General features: G+C 31.1%; 1 protein-coding gene across 2 annotated transcripts in view; it reads left to right on the top strand.

The window, feature by feature from the left end:
- Window positions 1–23,307, top strand: part of LOC139515829 (cytoglobin-1-like) — a 49,629-nt gene that overhangs the window by 12,885 nt on the left and 13,437 nt on the right. Inside the window, exon 1 of one of the 2 annotated variants that reach the window (XM_071305545.1) lies at window positions 6,227–6,702. The exons of the other annotated variant lie outside the window; for it this stretch is intronic. Coding sequence (XP_071161646.1) covers window positions 6,557–6,702 — 146 coding nt within the window. The 5' untranslated portion in view covers window positions 6,227–6,556. Of the gene's footprint in view, window positions 1–6,226; window positions 6,703–23,307 lie in introns of those variants that run through there. 2 annotated transcript variants of the gene reach the window in all.

Genomic DNA, 23,307 nt, shown 5'->3' on the forward strand with positions numbered 1-23,307 from the left:
ACCCGTAATCGATGGTGAACGTTTTTGTTTAAGTATGGGATATAATATCAACAACAAGCATAACAAATTATGATGTATAGGTTGCAAATACAAAATATTACCAAGTGAAATATGGGTTTTTTTTCAAAATTTGTAAAGGAAACAAGTTTGAGTCGTTCCACTCATCGTTGTATACATTGCAAACAAAAACAGGTTGATGAGGTCGTATGAATAATAAAATATAATTTTGGCAACTTCTATTTAAATATTCATTAAAAAAAGTGATATGGGGTCAGTGGCTGTACTGTAAATTCAGAAATTATTGCGTGCATTTATTATTGCGATTTTGTCATTTTAGTCTAAAATGCGATTTTAACTTTTGAGTTATATAGAAAATCCTGTTTAATTGATATACAAAATTTCAAAATGCGAGTTTGAATTATTGCGATTATAACCTTGTCGTATTTTTCGAAATAATAAAAACATCGCAATAATTTCTGAATTTACAGTATATGACATAGAAATATACAGTCAACGCATTTTGACAGCTCAAATAGAACGAGTGCAGTATAAATCAATTTAACTCTTATAATCCAACTGTCTGAGAGAATTATTTTTATTTATATGAAAGGTCATTTTAGAGTTAAGTATTGAATAACTTAACGCACTGCAGGAATTGTCTCCAAACATACATTCTTATTGCGTGGTCTATGAAATTACATCATAGCGTTGAGCAATAATGAACTAAGTTAGCTGCATGTATAATTAAATCAAAGAATAAAAACGTATGTAAATGTCGAGGAAATGACACAAATAACTTCAATTTCAATTTATAATTGTGCTTTTCAATGTTGTGGATGCTTTGTTAATTGTCCATGGAAGGTTTTAATGTGAAAGTTGTGTACAGGAGTCGCGTAATTACTGTATAATCCCCTTTGCATAAAAAAGCTGGTGTTTCAATTAGGTTTTTCTGAAAGCACTAAAAGTTAAAATGTCAATTCTAAAACGTCTTTAATAGTTACAAAAATCATACCTATGGCATCTTTCGAAACAAAAACAACCTGTACAGTTTACAATGAACAGTTCTTGATAATAGAAACATTGATATTACTTTTATCATTTATGCTCATATTCCTATACATGTATATTGAACGAATGAAAAAAAGAAAGGTTTGAAATTATTACTTGTCTCTAATAAATACAATGAATAACTATCAATCCAAAAATACAGAAAATTAATTGGAATAACACGCCATGTACAAATGTATATACTTAATGGTAGAAAAAACAGCTCATATATTGGATTGACAACATCTTCTATATAATTGCGTTTAGTTTATTGCTTTGTACATAAATCAGCTCATTATTTCTCTTGTTTGAATTGTTTTCCATTTGTCATTTCGGGGCCTTTTACTAACAGCCTGTTATGTGGTTACGGGTTTTGCTCATTGTTGGAGACCGTATGGTAACCTATACTTGATTTGTTTTCTGTTGGAGAGTATTATCATTTACAATTGTAACTCTTCTTATTTTTGCATTGAATGGATGAAACAGAGCATTGTAGAGTATACTTGTTTTGTCAATGGTTAAATGCCGAGTACTTTTCGTGCATTGAAATCTTCAAAAGTTATACTTTATAAGTTTTTTTTTTGGAAGGCTGGACTTTGTATTTCATATATATATGAAGAAATATTACTCTGCAGATATTCATCTCAATTTAAAAACATACCCGAGAGGGATTTCTATCTTACGATCTTACTAAATAATGGTCTCTCCCTGAACAATTTTTCTAGGACCCGCACTTCAGTTAAGATAAAAATCAATTATGTATACCGCTTCCTCTTGCAGATAAATGTAAAGGTAGTTGATAATATTGTTACAATAAAAAAGAGGGGCAAGGGGGGTCCCAATAACAGCAAAACAGCAAATTGATTTGGCTCATAACAGATAACAGGGAATTAAAATGGACAAAAACAGATAACAGTAAATGAAATATTAAAATAATTCGGTCTTTGATAAATCAGTATTTCTTATTACGGATATCCTTTGTAATGCATTCCATCTTCTATGACTATGTTTTAAGTATTAATTTATGTATCTAGAATGTGTTTAAATTACTGCTCAATATATTATAATATTTTGTATACGCTCGTTTACGGAACGTATTATGGTATACTGTTGTCCGTCTGTTGTCAACATGTCATTCATTAACTCAAAAACTCTTTTAAAACCAACTTGCATTAAACTTTGGGAAATTGTTGATATCTTTTGACGTGAGCTCCCTTTTTTTTTTTTTTTTTTTTTTTTTTTATAAATTTTTGATTTCAAGTTTCTGGGTAATGGCTTTTTATTCAATAAAATTGGTGTTTTTTTTCTATTTTCTGATAATATCTCAAACATACTTTCACAAAGCAAGGAATGTTGGTGAATTGTTTATATCTATTACCATGAGGTCACTTTCAATTTTTATAAATTTTAGATTTTACGTTTCCAGGAGAAAAAAAAGGGGGATTTTCCAGTTTTCAGACATTAACACAAAAATGTTTGCAGCACTTCTCATGAAACTTTGCTGAAATGTTTATATCTATCATGTCTATTGTTGTAAACTCCCTTTCGATTTTTATTAATTTTTGATTTTGTTATTGAGTTAAGGGATTTATTCATTAGAAAAAGGTGGTATTTTCTAGTTTTCAAAAATAACTCAAAAATGCTTTCAGCAGTTCTCATGAAACGTTGGTGTATTGTTTATATTTATTGACTGAAGCTCCCTTTGTTGCTAATAAAAAAATGACCTAAAAGAGTTTGAATATTCTGACTTTTTCTAAATGACCATTTAATGAGGTGTGTGAATTTTTCTTAATAAGACTATGAGGCAAAGTGGTATATAGGGTAGAAAAATCAAAAGCACCAATTATAAGCATGTAATTTATCAAGTACTTCGAACGAATTTTGACACTCTAAAAGCAATTTATTTCTCTATTTTCAAAGGCCTTATTTGAACATTTTTTTATCAGCTGAGGTTTTTGATTGAACCAAGTGTACTAGTAAGTAGGATACATAGTTTGGAAACAATAGTTTAAAACGAAATAAATCTTTGTTGGTAATAAGTTATGTGCAGCTTCGGACCCAAGTACATGGTTGGAACTTTCATTGTACAATGCATTTGGTTCTGCTTTGAAAAGAATCTTAGAGCTGAGTATATGTACCATATTATATAAAAGGTTAAGTGGTTGTTAGGACCTAGTCCTTCATTGAGATCCTTGTCAGATATTCCTGGCCATATGTTTTCCTTTTTGTCATATTAAGAATTGTTTTAATTTAATATGTTCGTACGGAAAACAAGGAACATTATTCTCATACAAAATATTAAGATAATTCTAAATACACATTCATTAAAAAATGGAATTTATTTCAAAGGATAATCATAAGATATACTTGAATTGTCCTGGACCTCACTTCTGTGATGGATATATGTTAATGGAATCCTTCTCTGAATACGAGACAAACATATTAGTAGTGGTAAACCCCAATACCCAATGATCTTCAATTTATTCCGAATATTGACTGTAAAAAAAAAATGCTAACATTCCAATTTTCAATAACAGTTAACAGCAAATACATTATCACAATAACAGATAACAAAAAACTAAAAGCCCAATAACAGCTAACAAATAATAAGACAATAACAGCTAACAGCAAATATATTTTCAAAATAACAGATAACAAAGAATTAAATTGCCCCATAACAGCATAACAGTTAAACCCCTTGCACTCCCCCTCATGAAACAACGACATTTGTACAAATGTACATATTGAGGGCAATTATTATCACTATACTATACAAAGCAATTGTTTGGATGAGTCTCCTTTTACATGTTTGACAACAATAGAGAACGTTTGATTAATGCATTGATTGGTGTTAGTGCAAACTCAACAAAAATAGATTACGTTTATTTGACAGGAACAGATTAAGAGTACATGGCTTAAAAACTGACATAATAATTAGTACATTAAACCATACGAAGTCATATGATAATTTTTTATATAGAAATACTGTACCGGCAACGGTGTTTGCTTTACTTACGCTTTATTATGTGTAAGAAGAAAAAAGGATAAAAGGAGTTTGTCTTAATTACTGACTTTTTCGGGAGGTGTAATACTGCTTAATTTATTTAAATGTTTATACTTCTAAAAAGAGAGCAAACACAATTAAAACAAAATTTAATAATAACACAAACATTGAATTCTTATCGCTTCCCCCTTTTCCTGAAGGTTTGCTTTGAATTCGTATTTATTTTTCCGCTTTAATCTTTAGGAAAATGCCTTGGTGTTTGAGTAAATTATTTTAGTAGTCGGATGAAGCAAAGCAAGTCAGTGCAATGCAAACGTCTAAAATCAAAAATATTGCACTGGTATAAGCTCATAAAAATAACTCGATTTATCTTTGTTCACTTACTCCTATCTGTCGCGTGTTTAGTAGAAAAGCTACAAATACAAGTGTTTAAAAGACTTATTGTGTTTAAATCTACCTGGAAACAAACCACGACTTCTGGTACTGTAGACAATCGTGCTACATACTATTTTTGTTACAATCGGCTTTTATTTTGTTCTTAATATGTATATATGTCTGGTATATAAAATAGACACGTTTTATATAATGCCTCGAAAGCACTTTTCTGGCTTTACCTTCATCGTGAACACCCAATGAACCCAGTTATTGAAATAATGTTTATAACTATGTTTCGTCTTGTAGCTATAAGTGAATTATTATCATTCTGCTCTGATTAGAACCCTTTGATTAGTTCATACAATAATTGTATCGCATTGCTACCACGTACTAAACCAGGAAGAGTAATTTCTCAAAGACATTACGCAATAATTAATCCTTAATATCTAAGATAAAAATAGCAACGATTCAAAACTTAAATAATTAGAATTTCGGATACCAACAGATTGTGCTCATTGACAACTTTTTGACTGTTTTTACGTAATTATTAAACAAAAGTGTTTACAGCAATTAACAAAAGGTATGTTTGGCAAAGGTTTCCTTTAAATCACGTCTTTGTTCTAAGATAATTTGGATACATTAAATTAACGTAACGCAAAGTCGTGATTAACAAGAGACCATTGCTAAAAATACTAAAAAAAAGGAAATTATTTCCGAAACTGTCAGTACTCTCATATATGTATTTGAGTCTTTTCTTACTTTGTGCTTTGTAGCGAGCTCTTTTTAACCTATCTTTATAGTTTGTTTTTATGTTGTGCTGTTACACAACTGCACAAGGTAAGGGGATGGCTAGAAGCCATGACAAAATGATATAGCACGCTTTGATTCTGAATGTGCCATGCCCAAGTCAGTGGTATTCGTTTGTGTCTGTATTTACTGTTTACAAATTTTAGAATTTTTTGAAATACTAAGGCTTTTCTACCTCAAGCATAGATTACCTTAGCTGTATTTGACAAAACTTTTAGAAATTTTGGTCCTCAATGCTCTTCAACGTCGTACTTTATTTGGCATTTTTAACTTTTTGGGATTCGAGCGTCACTGATGAGTCTTTTGTAGACGAAACGCGCGTCTGACGTATATACTAAATTTAGTCCTGGTATCTATGATGAGTTTTTTTCATATTCATATTTAATTTCCGCTTATTATCTTGAATATAAACCAGCTCGTAAGTATTCTTATTTAAATTTTCTTACGTTTTGTTAGGATGGGTTCTTTTACAGCTTGCTATGCAGTTTAATTTTTGTGTACTGTTGAAATACTTACGGTGACCTAGCTATAGTTGCTAATTTCTTCGTCATATTTGGTTTCTGATGCAGAGTTGTCTCTTTGCTACACCTTTAAAATTTTGTATTATGGTTGTTAGCCTTATGAACAATCCTTATATAACTTAAAATTACCCGATACGTTTCAATATTGTGATGTAATATACTGTTCCAGAATTAAGATACATTAAATGCATAATGTAATGGTCCATATACTATTTAAATTGTCCTAGATTTACTATTAAAACTGCGATAAGGCATGTTTTATTTGATATACAGTTCACAGATAATACGATATTGATTGTTAACTTTCTGATGTTGCTGAATTCTAGGAATGATCAGGTAGCATATTAGTATTTATCATAAATGGGTGTCATAACAGTTTAAATAGATGTAATTATCGTTCTTTCAGTAGTCTCACGTTTGTCTGACTATTCAAAACTTCAACTTGTGTTGCAGCATCGTAATGTATTGTTTATTTTTGGTTAATTAATGACTTTTAAAGACAATGGCTGGACAACTGAATGCAGTTTATCAATCTATTAATTATTCATTTACCAATACATTATTGATCAGTATGGACATCTTCATGACAAATAAATCTGTATCTATACAAAATCAGCAATTATTCTATTGAAATTAAAATTCCAATTACCGGCATCCATATGATGGACACCTGCTCAAAATTATGCTTTAAAAATATTGTCATTAGACTAACAACTTTGAATAGCATTGGGGAATTAAACTAAGTCGGATCAGAGATCGATGTTGATTTGAGATTATCTTAACCAACATTTTTAATGAAAGAATGGGTTGCAGTTATTCGGACATTAAATTTGACAATCAAGATTTGCAGATTACGTCATTTGTGTCGGAGGAGGAAGTGAAACTCGTCCTTGACAGTTGGACAATTTTAAGGAATGATACATATGTTGGACTTCATATATTCAATAGGTAAGACTGCTTTTTACATTTCAAAAAGTATGCAATAGTTACATTTGTTTGAATTGTGCAGTTATTCTACAAGTGGCATTAATGTATTAAGAAAGTATAATTGTTTACGATTGCGTCTATCAGTACACATTGAAAAAATATATAACTCCATTAGAACAAAAAAGAGTTACTTTCATAATAATGTGTGTCAAAACAAGAAAATGACGCAATAAAGTACGCACCCTTTAATGCACCGAATTGTTTTCTTATACAAACATTAATTACATTATCATATAGTTGACATGGAATATTTGAATTAGACATAAAGAAATTATGAACAGGAAACAACGACAACAAAGAAGCTTATGATAACAGAAATGTTTCCCCATGCGTTTTTGAGGTGCAGTTCTATTTCAGTCTTTATTCATAGTATAGACATTTGCCCCTTTTTCAAAGTTAATGGCGAAACAGAAAGATAACGCTACACTGGTGATTCAGAATGTGAGTTAAATTATGGTCCATTCATTTTTTAAAAACACATTTGTTTTGTGATGCTTTATAATGCATTTCAAATCCTAATTTGAATGTCTTTCTCTTGAAATTGATAAAATTCAACAAATTGTCGCAAAGGATATAAAAGCCGATATAAGGAAAAATACTGCATTAACTGGGATGTACACGCTCTATAATCTTGTACATGATTTTAGAAATCTTATATACTTGTATTAAGAACAGTCAACGTATTAGCTACCTACTGCTTTGACATGTCTCGATGAATTGCGCATAAATAAATACACTGATGGTTATATTAGTGATTGCAATCGTGGTGTTCCTTATTTTCAGTCTTAAAAGAAAAAGGGGAAAGACTACTGGGAATTCATTTGAAAGTTAGAAAATTCTGAATTATTGAACAAATTTATTTGCGGAAAATTATGACAAAAGTTTCGAAGATAAGAATACACCTTATCGCTATTTTCCCCCCATTACTGGACATCACAGAAGTTCCCGTAATTTTTGTACGTCATAATAGACAATATCAGACGTCACAATTGAAAATTGATTGTTGTATGGTGTTCAAAGTTCAAGCAGGGCAGATTATCGGGTAAAACGGGACAGATTTTCAAATAACAATAAAGTGTATTAAGAATGCATGATTGTTTCGATACGTTTTCGGACAAGAATTAGTTATGAAATGGTGTGTTTCTGTGTGGGTTTATGTGCCATTCATTCGGGCTAAATTAAGATTTGATACTCTTTAATATTGACTATTTTAAGTTTTAGAAAACAGATAGATAACACAATATTTCAAACTTTGAAGATCATTGGTTTTTTTTTTCATTTTTACAATATTGCAAAATTTGTCTGGGAATTGTTTTGAGTTTTTATTTTACATATTTGTCTAGGAATTGTTTTTAGTTTTTTTTACATTTGTCTAGGATTTGCAATTATGGTTTTTATCAATGCATCGAAACAATTAATAATGTTCAAATTGGATTTTTCCTTAGTTTTGTGAACATAGTTACAAACATCAGATGCATTTCATACATACTAATGAAGGTTTGAGAAATCGCTATAATTTCCGATACTGATTTTAATCGGAACAAACGTATTTTGTTTCTTTGATTTAAGTAATAAATACAGTCATATAGTTGTTTCGATATGATTTGTTAATATTTTCCTGTCTGATATGAAGTTTTATGAAATTATGGTTATTCAATGCTGAGATTAAGACTCCAGTAATTTGCAAGACCACAAGGGATAATTATTGGAATTGTTAATTAACACTTTCTACGCAGTTATATTTCCAATGTTGTCATATACATGCGTGTGTATATTAGTTTTTTTTAATTTTTGTATCAGTAGAGAAACAAAATATTGTATAAACTGAAATGTATGACATTCAAAAACATGATGTCTTTTTTCTAAAAATATTGTCCATCATTTAGAAATTTTATAATTTTCTCTTCCTTTTGGAAACTTGTTTTTCTCAAGAAACTCAAAATCAAACAATTAATATTAACAACAAGCTGGCTACAATAGATGAATGGTCGGTGCCTTAATCAAATATTAAAGAAACAAAAAGTAAAATCACGAAAATACTTGACTACGAGGAAAATTCAAAACAGAAAGTCCCTTATCAAATTGCAAAATTGAATGTTCAAACACATCAAACGAATGGATAACAACTGTCATAATACTGACTTGGTACAGACATTTTCCTATGTAGAAAAAGGTGGATTGAACATGGTTTTAATCTAGCTAAACCTCTCAAATAAAACGTCTAAAATGTTCGGAAAACATTTTTTGTGTAGATGTTTTTTTCATCATATCTATAATAATGAATTATCATTTAACTGTACAAATCTACCCGTGCTTGATTCGTTGTAATTTGAAGACTGCTTTCTCGACAAAACTAAACAAGTATTTAGATCATTTGCACGATTTGGTCAATGATGATTGAATCAAATGGTGTTGACCTCTTTTTGGTGTAGCTAAATGCACTGGTAGATAATAAAATGTATCAAGATCATTTGTACATAATGACAGAGAACACTTGTTATCACTATAATATGCAGACAATTGAATGATTTTCAATTCTTAACGACGGAAAAAGTTTGATTCATTGATTGAATTTTATTTGCGTAAAAATCAAAACAAATAGACTTGGTTCATTTAACGGACATGGAACCAGTGCATATGACATAAACCTGACCGAATGGGCATTTGTAAATACTTTTGAGTAACAGTTCAAAAAGTAAATATGAATAATCTAAAAAAAAAAAAAGGTATTTCTGGACACAAGGAAAGAACCTAGGATAATCCTTTAAAACACCAAATGGACAGTTGTGTATACTTTGAATGAGCATGACAGGGTCGGTTTGAATAAACTCGTCATAAATACCAGGATGAGACAAAACAGAGAAGTGAGCTAAGAGGGACAATTATCGTTGTATTAATTATAAAGTATAACATAAGCTTCTATGTTACCCAGATTATTTTAATTTCGTTTCACATATTTGTTTCAGCACGAACGGTCAGATTTGTGTTGTCAAAATGATTGCACTAAAACGTGATAAAAAAGGGCGATCGATCGTTTTGATTTTTTACGTGTAAATAATAATAATACACGGCACCGTTATACACGAATCCTACAAAAAACGTTTGAATTTTTTTTTAACTTTCACACGCATTTATGACTAAAGTGTTGTCTTCTTTACGAGTTTGTAAACCTTGAAATCATTATTTTGAATACGTCCACCGAAGAATATACATAGTATTTTGAAAAGGGTCATGGTAAATGAAACGCGAGTATAATGTTCATAATTTTAACCCTGGTGTCTATGATGAGTTTATTTACATTCACTAGCTATAGGTCAATACTTTTTTTCTGTTAGAAGTGTCTTTCCGGAGAACACAACAAACCCAGTAGTCAACACGTCTACACCCAGTAATAAGTACTTCTGTGTTGACACGAGTTATTACTGATATGGTCAAAAATATAAATTAACTGTTTGCAATAATTTTTGACAGACTTTTATCCCAGGATCGGACAACCTAATGCTGTATAGTGTATGGGCTTTGGTCATTGATGAAGGCCGTACGGTGACCTATAGTTGTTACTTTCTGTGTCATTTGGTCTCTTGTGGAGAGTAGTCTCATGGGCAATCATACCACATCTTCTTTTCTATAAGCTGTTTTTGGCTACTTTATTTATCTTGGCCTCAGAACTTCTTAACTTCGTATTTTATTTGGCCTTTTAGCTGTTTTGATTCCATCGTCACTGATGTGTTTTCTAGAAGATATGCCCATCTTGCGTACTTTTCAGCCTGGTGTCAATGATGAGTTCATTAATATCATTTAAAACCTACGCAAGAAATAATATACTGAACTGTAGCTAAAAAATGTTATAGTTTTATTTTTGTCATTTTCTACGTCTTGAACTATGCTGTTGAGTTAGACATACTTTGAATGTTGTACCCATTGACCACATGATATTTCATTCCAATAAAAAATGTATTAAAATATTATACAGGATCAAAAGCCATATTGACAATAGTGTACATGAATTCGATTACATTATATAATTACCATTGGTGTTTGATCATGAAAAATTAAGCCACTAGGTTGTATATTAATAGTATGTGCACTTAGGCAGCTTTAGTGAAATTAGAAAAATCCATTTCTAATTATAAGGAATTGCGTTCTTTTAATCTTTTTATTACAAAGGATACATTTAATCTGAAATGTTATCTAATTAACACAAAGTGGAAATACGAAAGTACGTTTTTTGCCAAGAATTAGAAAATGCAATTGCATCGGTATCATAATCAATTCAAGGTAAAAATATAAAAATTAAGACCCCAAGGGTAATCAACCATTATAATGTGTCATAAAAAAACATACATCAAAATTGCGTAGAAACAGAATAAAGTAATAAATTAAACCCAACAGCATTCTTCCAAGATTCAAATTTCTTGATTAAAAGTATAGATTATCAATCAAGATAAAAACTGCGGGAATCACATGACCTCGTAGGACCAAGACAGGATGAGCCGTCTGCTAAGCATGAATACCCGTAATGCAAATCCTCTAACTCAAGATGGAATAATTGGGAATAGGACTAAATCAGTTTATTCACAGATCAGACGACATTTAATGTATCCAAATTAAAAGGCCCATGACCACAAAAACAAATGAAATGTGAGACAAAATACTATAGTGCCTAACAAGATTGTGTGAGGTAGACGAAATTGACTTTAAAACGATCGTATTGACTTTTGATGTGCAGAAATAGGCAGATCGGACATATTTTGACTTTAGTTACTTACTTCTTAAGTTTGGGATTAATTGTAATCAACATATTCCAATGAGACTGAAAAATGCTTTTTTTATTATGATAAATAATAATTTTACCTGCCGTAGTCGTGCGTAAAATATATTTCGGTATTTCTCTTACGAAAATGACTTGTTTAATGGAACAAAACGTATTATTTGTAAACTTTCTCTTTACTCTTCACAATAGGCTTTTAAAAAATAACCTTTCCAACTGTATAGTCCGAAAATTTTGTGAAAATCGAATAAGTGGCAATTCTTACCTTTCATACCTTAACTTTCATTGATAAAACATAATATTGACTCGTCCAGTGTCCAGTTTGAAGGTCATTTTAGTTACCGGTCACATTCATGCACGTTCTAATTAATCAATAGTCATGTATGAAAAGCATAAAAAAGTTTGAAGGTAAACTAATAACAACTTAATCCAATCAAATTGCCTACGATTCAATAACAATGACCAGTCCACATCATAAAAATGTATAGGGGTAAACTGGGTAGGGAGAAAATGTCAGATATATTAAGTTCATTATTTTGCAATAACGAGTAAAAATTTGTTAACCAATAGATTTGTTATAATTTCATAATCATGTCGTTATGTATTGGTATAGTTTTTGGATCTTTCATTAGCGTATTTAAGGCTGTAAAAAGTTTGGCCTTCAAAAGTCAACATAATCATTGACTTTATAAAGAAAATTCGCCTCTTTAAAACATTGAATGTTTCACAAATAATACGCGACAACAAAGCAAAATAATTTCTTAAAACACTGCAAAAAATATAATTCTGATTGATGCAGTGGTATTGTCATAAATTGCACTGGAGTGAACAGTGGTACATCAAACGTCGAATTCCCTCACACAATGTTATCACACACTATAGTACATTTCCGTTTTCAACAACCATTTATATAAAACGATCAGTATCTTATTATTTAACACAGCATTAGTAATAGTTGACACCGCCGATGCCCGAAACAGGACGCACACTGTTTGAATCAGTTATCACTAATGATGCAAGTAGCCGAGATAAACCCGTATGCTCAAAAAAATATAGGCAGTTGTTTCAACAACCTCCATTTTCATACTCCTCCAATTGAAAAAAATACTAGCTCACACCATAAGTTTGGATGAAAAGCTACGTTCAGAGCGATGACGCATAAATGAACAGGAATCATTGCACCTCCATATAGATATATATTTGATAGCCTCATCTGTGGATTTTGATACCCACTAAAATTTTCAAACTTCATAGGGAGCCACACACAGTGTCGTATTTTGAATGCGGGCTTTAAACCCTTTTTTAGCCTACTCCTATCCCCAATTTCTAGTGAGCTTCATTGTAATTACAGAAGTGTGATTAATATACTTCCGCAAGTTAATCATGCAACACTCTTTGAGGTCATTACAATATTATGTTTTCTTATTAATTTATATGTGTAATCTTTTTAAATTCTTTGATAATCTGTCTAACGATATATATAGTGGGGGTTATATTTATGTTTCTGTAAAGTGTTTTTAAGTCTCTTTAAAGTGTTTTTAAGTTACTTCTAGTGTTTATATTTGTAGTTTTGTTAGTTTCATTTGATGGTGTTAGTCTAAGATGTAACTGTCATCTGATACTTTTATTCTAATGTTCAGTGTGCGTTGATATTGTTATTCTAAGGTTACGTGTCGGTGGTTTTACCTTAAGTTTAAAATGTCTTGTGGTGGTGTTATTTTATGAATTAATGGTTCTTTCGCGGTGTTATCATGTAGAATTTCGAGTGTTCGTTGGTCTTGTTGTGTTTTAGATAATTACTCTTTAACATTACATACTCTTACATTTTCCCAGCAGCCTCAAATTATAGCTGATGACAATTGATTCAAAAGTTTTCAAATGATGATACAAAGTTTTCATAATTGCTTTGCGACACGTATCATATCCTTCTCTCAGCTGTTTGTTATTTAATGGATACATGTATGTTCATTATATTAATGCATATATAACGCATTATCGTAGGATTTTCTCATCAGCTACACACCAGACTCTCTTGATTTATGGTACCTAAGTTTAATATTGTTAAGCTTTTGCTTTGTGCTAATATAATTTACATGTCTCAACATTGTCTGATAGTCCCAAATGGTGAAGTTGAAATCATCCCTTCGTAAATTTTACGGACGCCATCACGAGTTGGTTGACCGTTATGGAATAACCGTTTCACAAATGATATCGGATATGTTCCTTACGTCGTAACTACAATTTCATGAATGTGACCTACCGAATTAGACTATTTACCGAATTAAAATTTTGTAATCACATAAGCAACACGACGGGTGCCACATGTGGAGCAGGATTTGCTTACCCTTCCGGAGCACCTGAGATCACCCCTAGTTTGTGGTGGGGTTCGTGTTGTTTATTCTTTAGTTTTATATGTTGTGTCATGTTTACTATTGTTTTTCTGTTTTGTCTTTTTCATTTTTAGCCATGGCGTTGTCAGTTTGTTTTAGATTTATGAGTTTGACTGTCCCTTTGGTATCTTTCGTCCCTCTTTTATATATGAGTACGAATATTTAAGCAGCAGCATACACTTTATCGTATTGGTTTAGAGCATTTTGGTGAACTTACAAATGAGTTTTGAGCTTTGTATCAATAAGTCGTATAACTCTTAGATCATAAAATAGGTAAAGAGCTTATGGACTTTGTTACCGGATCATATAGCTTTACAAATTTTGATTAATGACGGTATTCATAAAAACAATTGATATGTTTTGAAAATTGGCTTTTTATTTTTTTTAAGAAGAGGTGATTTTCAATAAGTGTCACATAAGGTCAAAAACTCGCAATATAGCAAAGTCTTGGATTTGGACGAAATTTGATATAGATGGTTTGAATTTGTTGAACTGGGTTCGAATATTGAAAACCTTATGCATAAACTTCTAGTCGATTATGAAAAATATTAAATAGTTCTGGAAAATGTATAATAGACTGACTTGTGTATAAGTGAAAAAATAAATTACGATTTTCAATTTGAATTGCGTTTTCTCAAAATATTGTTAAATATAATGGGATGATATATGGGACGATGTGGCAAGCACCGGGTACTAGTATTATTCAGTATATTATTTTCCCGATAACTCCAGCATAGAAAGTTGATAATTCCTGGTCAGGTCGTAGTATATAAAAAGTAAATCACAAAAATACTGAACTCAGAGGAAAATCAAATCGGAAAGTCCATAAGCACATGGCAAAATCAAATGACAAACATATCACAAACCATTGGACAACAACTGTCATATTCCTGAATTGGTACAGGCATTTTCAAATGTAGAAAATGGTGGATTAAACCTGGTTTTATAGCGCAACACCTCTAACTTTGTACATATTGCTAGGATAGTAAGTGCCTATTGGTAAAAAGAACTCATTGCGTACCAGATAATTCGAATGATTTCGCAGTACTTGAACCGTTAAGTTTTCGGTCAGTTATTAATCCGTTATTGATTGTCAAGACAATTTCAGGCAGAATAAAGACATTTTAATTTTTAATAATACTGTTGATAAACAGCACACACAACATGTATGCACTTAGTAATTGTGACCGACCACTTTAGATCTCATTATACAAAATGTTGAACTACAAAGTGAAACAGTATCAGATCGCCATTAAACAGATTAAAACTGCTTCGGGTGATTTGTCGATTTAAACAACCCATTCCCAAAAGATTTCTCATGTCACCTTCATCATCCTGGTTTTAATTATTGTCAAGGTAAGGAGTTATAATGGGCGATATTGATTAATTTTTGATATGATTTGTGACGATTCTTTTTTAAATACACCATAACACGTTGAGAAATATTACTATTTGACTTTTTTTCGAAATTGAAAAAAATGGGTACAGCTTGTTCCATTTATTCCAAAGTTGACATTACCGATAACAAGCAGATCAAATTCTTTTTGTCCCCGGACGAAACAAAACTTGTAAAATCCAGTTGGAAAATGTTCAACAAAAAGAAAGAAAAGGACACTGGACTATGGATATTTAACAGGTATTGTGGAAATGTTATTTAACAAGTACAGTGGACATGTTATTAAACAGGTATAGCGGAAAAGTAATTAAACACGTATTGTGGACAGGTTATCTAACAGGTACAGTGGACAGGTTATTTAACAAGTACAGTGGACATGTTATTAAACAGGTATAGCGGAAAAGTAATTTAACACGTATTGTGGACAGGTTATCTAACAGGTACAATGGACAGGTCATTTAACAAGTACAGTGGACATGTTATTAAACAGGTATAGCGGAAAAGTAATTTAACACGTATTGTGGACAGGTTATCTAACAGGTACAATGGACAGGTCATTTAACAGGTACAGTTTGCACGTTATTTAACAGATATAGTCGATAATTAACGAACAGGTATTGACGAGACATTATTGAACAGGTATATTAGACACGTTATTGAACCGCTAAAGTGTACACGTTATTTAACAAGTAGGTTATACACGTTATTGAACAGGTAAAGTGGACACGTTATTGAACAGATAAAGGGGACAAGTTATTTGACTGGTGGAGTGGACACGTTATTTGACAGGTAGAGTGGACACGATATTGAGCAGGTAAAGGGGACATGTTATTTGACATGTAGAGTGGACAAGATATTTGTCAGGTAGAATTGACACGATATTTGACAGGTAAAGTGGACAGATATTTAACAGATACAGTATTCACGATGTTTGACAGGTACAGTGACCACGATATTTGACAGGTAAAGTAGACAGTTATTTAACAGGTTAATTAACCACGATATTTGACCGGTACATTGAACAGATATTTGACAGGTAAATTGACCACGATATTTGACAGGTAAAGTGGACAGATATTTGACAGGCAAAGTGGACACAATATTTGACAGGTAAAGTGGACATGTTTTTAACAAGTAAAATGTACACGATATTTCACAGGTAAAGTGTACACGTTATTTAAAATATAAAGTGAACATAATATACAATTTGATAGGTATAGTGGACATGTTATTTTAAAACAGGTCTAATGACCACGATATTTGACAGGTAAAGTGTCATGATATTTGACAGGTAAAGTGGACACATGATATTTGACAGGTAAAGTGGACACATGATATTTAACAGGTAAAGTGGACAGGATATTTGATTGGTAGAGTGGACACATGATGTTTGACAGGTAAAGTAGACATATGGTATTTAACAGGTAAAGTGGACACATGATATTTGGCAGGTAAAGTGGACACATGATATTTGACAGGTAAAGTGGAAACATGAAATTTAACAGGTAAAGTGGACAGGATATTTGATTGGTAGAGTAGACACATGATATTTAACAGGTAAATTGGACACATGATATTTAACAGGTTAAGTGGATACACGATATTTGGCAGGTAAAGTGGACACACGATATTTAACAGGTAAAGTGGACACATGATATTTAACAGGTAAAGTGAAAACATGATATTTAACAGGTAAAGTGGACAGGATATTTGATTGGTATAGTAGACACATGATATTTCATAGGTAAATTGGACACACATGATATTTAACAGGTAAAGTGGACACACAATATTTTACAGGTACAAAGGACACATGATATTAACAGATACAGTGGACACAACATGATATTTGACAGGTAAAGTGGACACATGCTATTTAACAGGTAAAGTGGACAGGATATTTGATTTGTAAAGTGTACACGTTATTTCACAGGTAAAGTGGACACGGTATTTGACAGGTGAAGTGGTCGTTATATTTGATTGGTAAAGTGGACATGTTTTTAACAAGTAAAATGTACACGATATTTCACAGGTAAATGTACACATTATTTCAAAAGTAAAGTAAACATGATATTCAATTTGACAGGTATAGTGGACATGTTATTTTAAAACAGATCTAATGACCACGATATTTGACTGGTAAAGTGGACACATGATATTTGACAGGTAAAGTGGACACATGATATTTGACAGGTAAAGTGGACACATGATATTTAACAGGTAAAGTGGACACACGATATTTGACAAGTAAAGTGGACACATGATATTTAACAGGTAAAGTGGACACATGATATTTGAAAGGTAAAGTGGACACATGATATTTAGCAGGTACAGTGGACACATGATATTAAATATGTAAATTACACAGGTTTAGACACAATTTAACAGGTGAAGTGGACAGGATATTTGATTGGTAAAGTGAACACATGATGTTTGACAGATAAAGTGGACACATGATATTTAACAGGTAAAGAGGACATAAGGACAAAAATACGCAGTTATATCTGATATGACTTTTATGTAATATATTCGTATAAATACTCGTATCAAGTGATGTTTGGCTGGTAGGAACACACTTTATCTTACCTCCTATACATTTCTAGGAATAAGATTGGTTAAATGCGTCAGCGTGGAGACTGTGTATATTTCATATTAGGTTAGTAGGGAGGCGGGGCTTATTTCATACACGGTTAGTAGTGGTTTTACGTCCCTTTATATTCCATATTAGGTTAGAAGATAGGCGGGGCTTATTTCATACACGGTTAGTAGTGGTATTACGTCCCTTTATAGAAACAAAACGGTACTGAGAAAATCTTAAAGGTTTCAACAGACGAAGAAATTGATAATTAAGATTGAAATAAATTCATAAAAAACATTTAAAACAAGTTGTTATTGCTGGCATCTGTTTTTGTAGGATCAAGGGAAGTAGTTTCTTAATGCTACCAGTATTGAAGACTCGCTCAATAGTCTAAGTTTCACACGTTTAGATAGTCGGTAAGATAAATTCGTCACATAGTGTGCTAGTGACGTATATGGAATTTACTTCGCTCTCATCCCATATGGAATTTACTGACCCAATATATACCGTATTAGGTCACCAGCACACTTTGTAACTAATAATACCCAGCTATGTCTGATATGATTATCATATGATGTTTATATACTCCTTCTCAGAGAGCTTGTATATTTGGGATATATAGACACCCATCATACATGGTGTGGATAACAAGTTTAATTTGGTTGATTTAAATATTTTTTGCTTAATTCATATGATCTCTCATGACGAAATTTAGTGTGTTGTGTTTGTATTTCGAAAACGTATTGCATTATTAAAGATGGGTAAATCTTGGATATGTTTTTGTTACTAGGTCTTGTTAATATATTTACCTCCTATTCCTATGGATTCTTTGTGTTAAACAGATAACTTTTAAAAAAAAATGATATATAATAAATACGCAGTAATGTCTGAGATGACTTTGGTTTAGTTTAAACAATATTTTATTCAAATAAATTGAATTGGATTGAGCAACAGGCATAGCCTATGTAAGCCCTCTCCACAAAATTAGGTACAATATATTACATTCAAATAAAGCAACACATACACAAACATAAAGACAAAACAAAATTATTTTTTTTCAAAAATACCTCTTAGCTGATTGGAATGATGTTTCAAATAGTTAAAAGTATGACTATTTTAAAGATGCTTCAAATGTTAACTCAGAAAAATTATGAAAAAATAAACTATAAAAAAAAGTTTTAATATTCTAGGTAGTAAACTCCAACATTGATTTAGAGGTCTCACATTAAATTAAATGGTCTCCAGTCAGCTATTCAAAATAATAAATTTAATAACTAATTTTTAAAACAACATGTTTGATATCATGTACTTATTTTTACTAAATTATTGCACCTGAAGAAAAACGACAGCGAGTAGTAACCATATTAATACATTAAAGAATTATAATAATGTAAAAAGAATTTAAAATGTTAATAATAAAAGAAGAAAAAATAGATTTAAGAAATTAAAGATATGCAAATTGAATATATCAATGAATAGAAATAAAGGTGCATTTTTTTTTTAGCTTTTTAGCTTTAATAATATTAATTTCAATGTAGTGTCGTTTCATTATAACTTTTGTTTCAATTTTAATTATTTTTAGTTCTAAGAGCTTAATATAATATAAAATATAGACATACAAAGTAAACGTTAATTTGGTTTTGGACTATAAAATACATTTCATTATACAAATCTCTCTGAATTTTTTATACATTCATGAACAGCCTTAACTATCTGCACATTGTCTTCAATACTCATAGATTGATCACCAAATAGTATCAAGTTTAAATCAATATCAACTCCATAAGCAGACAGTTTATCAAGGAGTGTGATCCTGTTAATAGTGTATGATGGACAATAAAAAAAATAATGTTGGTTGTCTTCACATTTATATAAACATTTAGGACAGGAAGGTTCTTCTGTCAAAACATCATGAAACAAGTGAGAATTTAAATTACTTGCATCGTTTCGTAATTGACAATGAATAATGTTAAATTTTCTTATACCTGAACAAAAAATATTTAGGAGGAATATCTGGTTTATATATTTTATCAAGTACAGATTTGAACTGGTTAATCGACAAAGCATTTTTAGCATTAGTATCTAATTCATTCCAGAGTTTAACAACAGAAGGAATGAAACTTTGATAATATGAAACTGTTCTGCACCTTGGGATGGTATAATTCTGAGAGTCTCTCCTAATATTGTAATCATTCGGTGTGAGAAAACAAGGTTCTAATAAATATATCATAAAACTTGGAGAAAATCCATTTTTTATTTCATAAAATGTAGTAAGTTTATGCTTCTTCCTTCTGTCTGATAATTTTTCAAGACCTATTTCATTGAATAATTTTTTAAGAGAAATTGTACGTCGGAGACCAGTAATAATACGAGCAGCATCAATTTAAACACTTTCTAATAAGTTAGCTTCTTGTAAAGTACTATTATCCCATATAATGTTTGCATATTCTAGAATAGGGCGAATAAATGCTGTATAAATTGTAATAAGTACATTTCGATCCAAACTATATTTTACTTGTCTTAATAAATGTAATCTAGAACATGCTTTTTTATAAATTGCATTTATATGTAATTTCCAATTAGCCTTACTCTCAAAGTTGAGACCTATGTGACATTGACTTTTAACTTCTTTTATTTGGTCCCCTCCAATGCCAAAGTATAAAGGGGGAGATTGATATCTTTTCTAGAAAATAAAAGGGTTTCTGTTTTGGAGGGATTAAAGGTTACAGCCCAGTTTTCAGCCCATGTTTTAATCCTCCCAAGATCATCAGTCAAAGACATAGAAACAGTATCATAGTCATCATCAATAATGGCATATAAAGAGGTGTCATCTGCAAATAATCTAATATGATTACTCATATTTTCCACAATGTCATTAATATAAGTTAAAAAAAAAAGGAATGGACCCAGTACCGAGCCTTGGGGTACCCCAGCACTGGTACCTTTTTGAGATGAATTAAACACATCCAAAACAACTTTCTGGTATCTGTCACCTAGGTAATCTCCAATCCAATCAATTAAATACTATGGATACCAAAACATTCAATTTATATAGTAAACCATCATGCCAATCTTTGTCAAAAGCTTTGGAAATATCGCAAAAAATAAAGTAAATATCTTTTCCTTGATCAAGATTGGAAATAATAGTGTTATATATTTCTGCTAGTTGATTTACTATTCTATCACCTGGTTGAAAACCAGATTGAAATTTACATAATAAATTGTGATCTTTCATGTAATTAAACAAATGTTTGAATAAAATGTTCTCCATAATTTTGGATATGTTACATGTAAGCGAAATAGGTCGGTAATTAACTGGATCATGACCTTTCCCTTAACAATAGGAGTGACATGGCAAAGTTTCCATGCACATGGAACGCTTTTGAGTTTCAGTGAAAAATTGAATAACAAAGTAAGTGGTTTTACAATACCAGATTTAATTTCTTTCAAAATTCTAGGTGAAACACCATCAGGACCAGAAGGTTTATTACAATTTAGGTGTTTTAATTGATCAAGAAATTCTTCTTCTGTAATAATTATTTCCTCCATTTTAAATGGTGGGTCTGGTACATTATTTGGAAGTTCAGGCTCAACATCAATTTTAGAAATATTTGAAGAATGAGAGTTTAAGAGTTCAGCTTTATTTACTGGATGTAAAAATATTTGACCTTCAGATTTAAGAAAAGATGTAGGTTCACGAGACTTTGATAATTTAGAAATAGATTTTACAATCCTCCACCACTTTCCTGGTGGTATATTTTTGTCAGTAATTTCCTTTGTAAGTTTTTGTTTATATTGCTCTTTTGATTGTTTAACCAAATCAATAACCTCATTACGTAATTCTCAAAATTTTTGCAAATGAATACAATTATTAGTATTTTTAGCATTGTAATGAATTCTATTTCTTTGTCTCATTTTCCTACGGATAGTGGAATTCATGAACGGTTTATCAGCTGGACGTATAGTAACAACTTTAGTTGGTATATAATTATTCACTTTTGTTGAATAAATATTTAAAAGTTGTGAATACATGTCATTTATATTATCACATGAATGAAAATTTTCATTCCAATCAATATTGTTTAAGTCATTCACAAAATCTTTATAATTAGCATTTTCATATTTTCTAATTGTACGTTTGTATGTATATTCTTTATTCACTTTAAAATTAACCTCAGCACACACAGGCGCATGAGTACTACAAAAAGGTGACAATATATCAACTGACTTTACACAACTTTTATTGTTTGTCAAGAATAAATCAATACATGTGCCTGTATCAGTAGTAAAGTTTGTCTTTTCAAAGACAAGATTGTACATATTCAACCGTTGCAAAATGTTTCTCAAATTGTTACTACCGGTACTTCTACATGGCATATTATTGCTTGATAGGATATCTACATTGAAATCACCAGTCAGAAAAACAGGCAAGTTTTTATTTAAAGCTAAGTTAAAATAATCCCATAGTTTCACACGAGAATTTGGGGGTCTGTAAAAAACACCAAGTAAAAAATGACAGTGTTGGGTTGAGATTTTCAACCACAATAATTCCAAACCTGGCTTTACCAATTCAGGTAGTTCTTCATAGTATAAATAATGTTTTAACATAAATTATGACACCCCCGCCTGCTCGTGTTCTATCTAATCTAATCTAATAGGCTTTTGAAAACCAGCTAAGGCTATTGATTCATTAGATATGCTATCATCAAGATGGGACTCAGAAAGAGCAATAATATCATATGTGCCTAGTTCACATTCAATCAAATCTGCCTTAGGTGGTAAGCTACATACATTATTGTGAACTATTTTAATATTACGTAAATCAGTTGAGCGATGTGGACCTGGGTTCCGCTCAATGCCATACCGTACAGGGAGCATTGACAAAAGATGTGAAAAATGTAGTTGATAATAACTTTGAATTCACTGGTGACAAAAAACAGGAAAATAAGTTTATACAGTATATAACACTTAAGGTGATTGATACAGTTAAATGATGAGGGACACTTACCAATAATGTTCATACACTTAATAGTGATCATTATTTAATCATATGTGTCAAAAATCAGAAGTATATTTGGTAGTGTCCTCATTTTCCGGAAGTAAACAAATATATAAGCATAAGACCCAACAACTAAAGTACCAAAACATAGGTTGTAATGCACCAAAATTATACAAAATAATATCATTCTTATCAAATGTAACATATATACAAGTATAAATACACAAGATAAATAAATATAAACCAAAAAAAAAGGTGTGTTACTGTTGAAGTAAGACACAGCTGTAGGCAATAATAGTAACTTATAATTAGAGCTATATTGCTAAATATGGAAGTCAGATAGACCAGTGTGACCTTGTCAATATTTATTTCGACTATAAATAGAGCCATGTGCTTTTAAACACGTGTTAATATTTACAAATAAGATATCAA

Source organism: Mytilus edulis, chromosome 3, assembly GCF_963676685.1.
Source record: "Mytilus edulis chromosome 3, xbMytEdul2.2, whole genome shotgun sequence".
Lineage (NCBI taxonomy): Eukaryota > Metazoa > Mollusca > Bivalvia > Mytilida > Mytilidae > Mytilus > Mytilus edulis.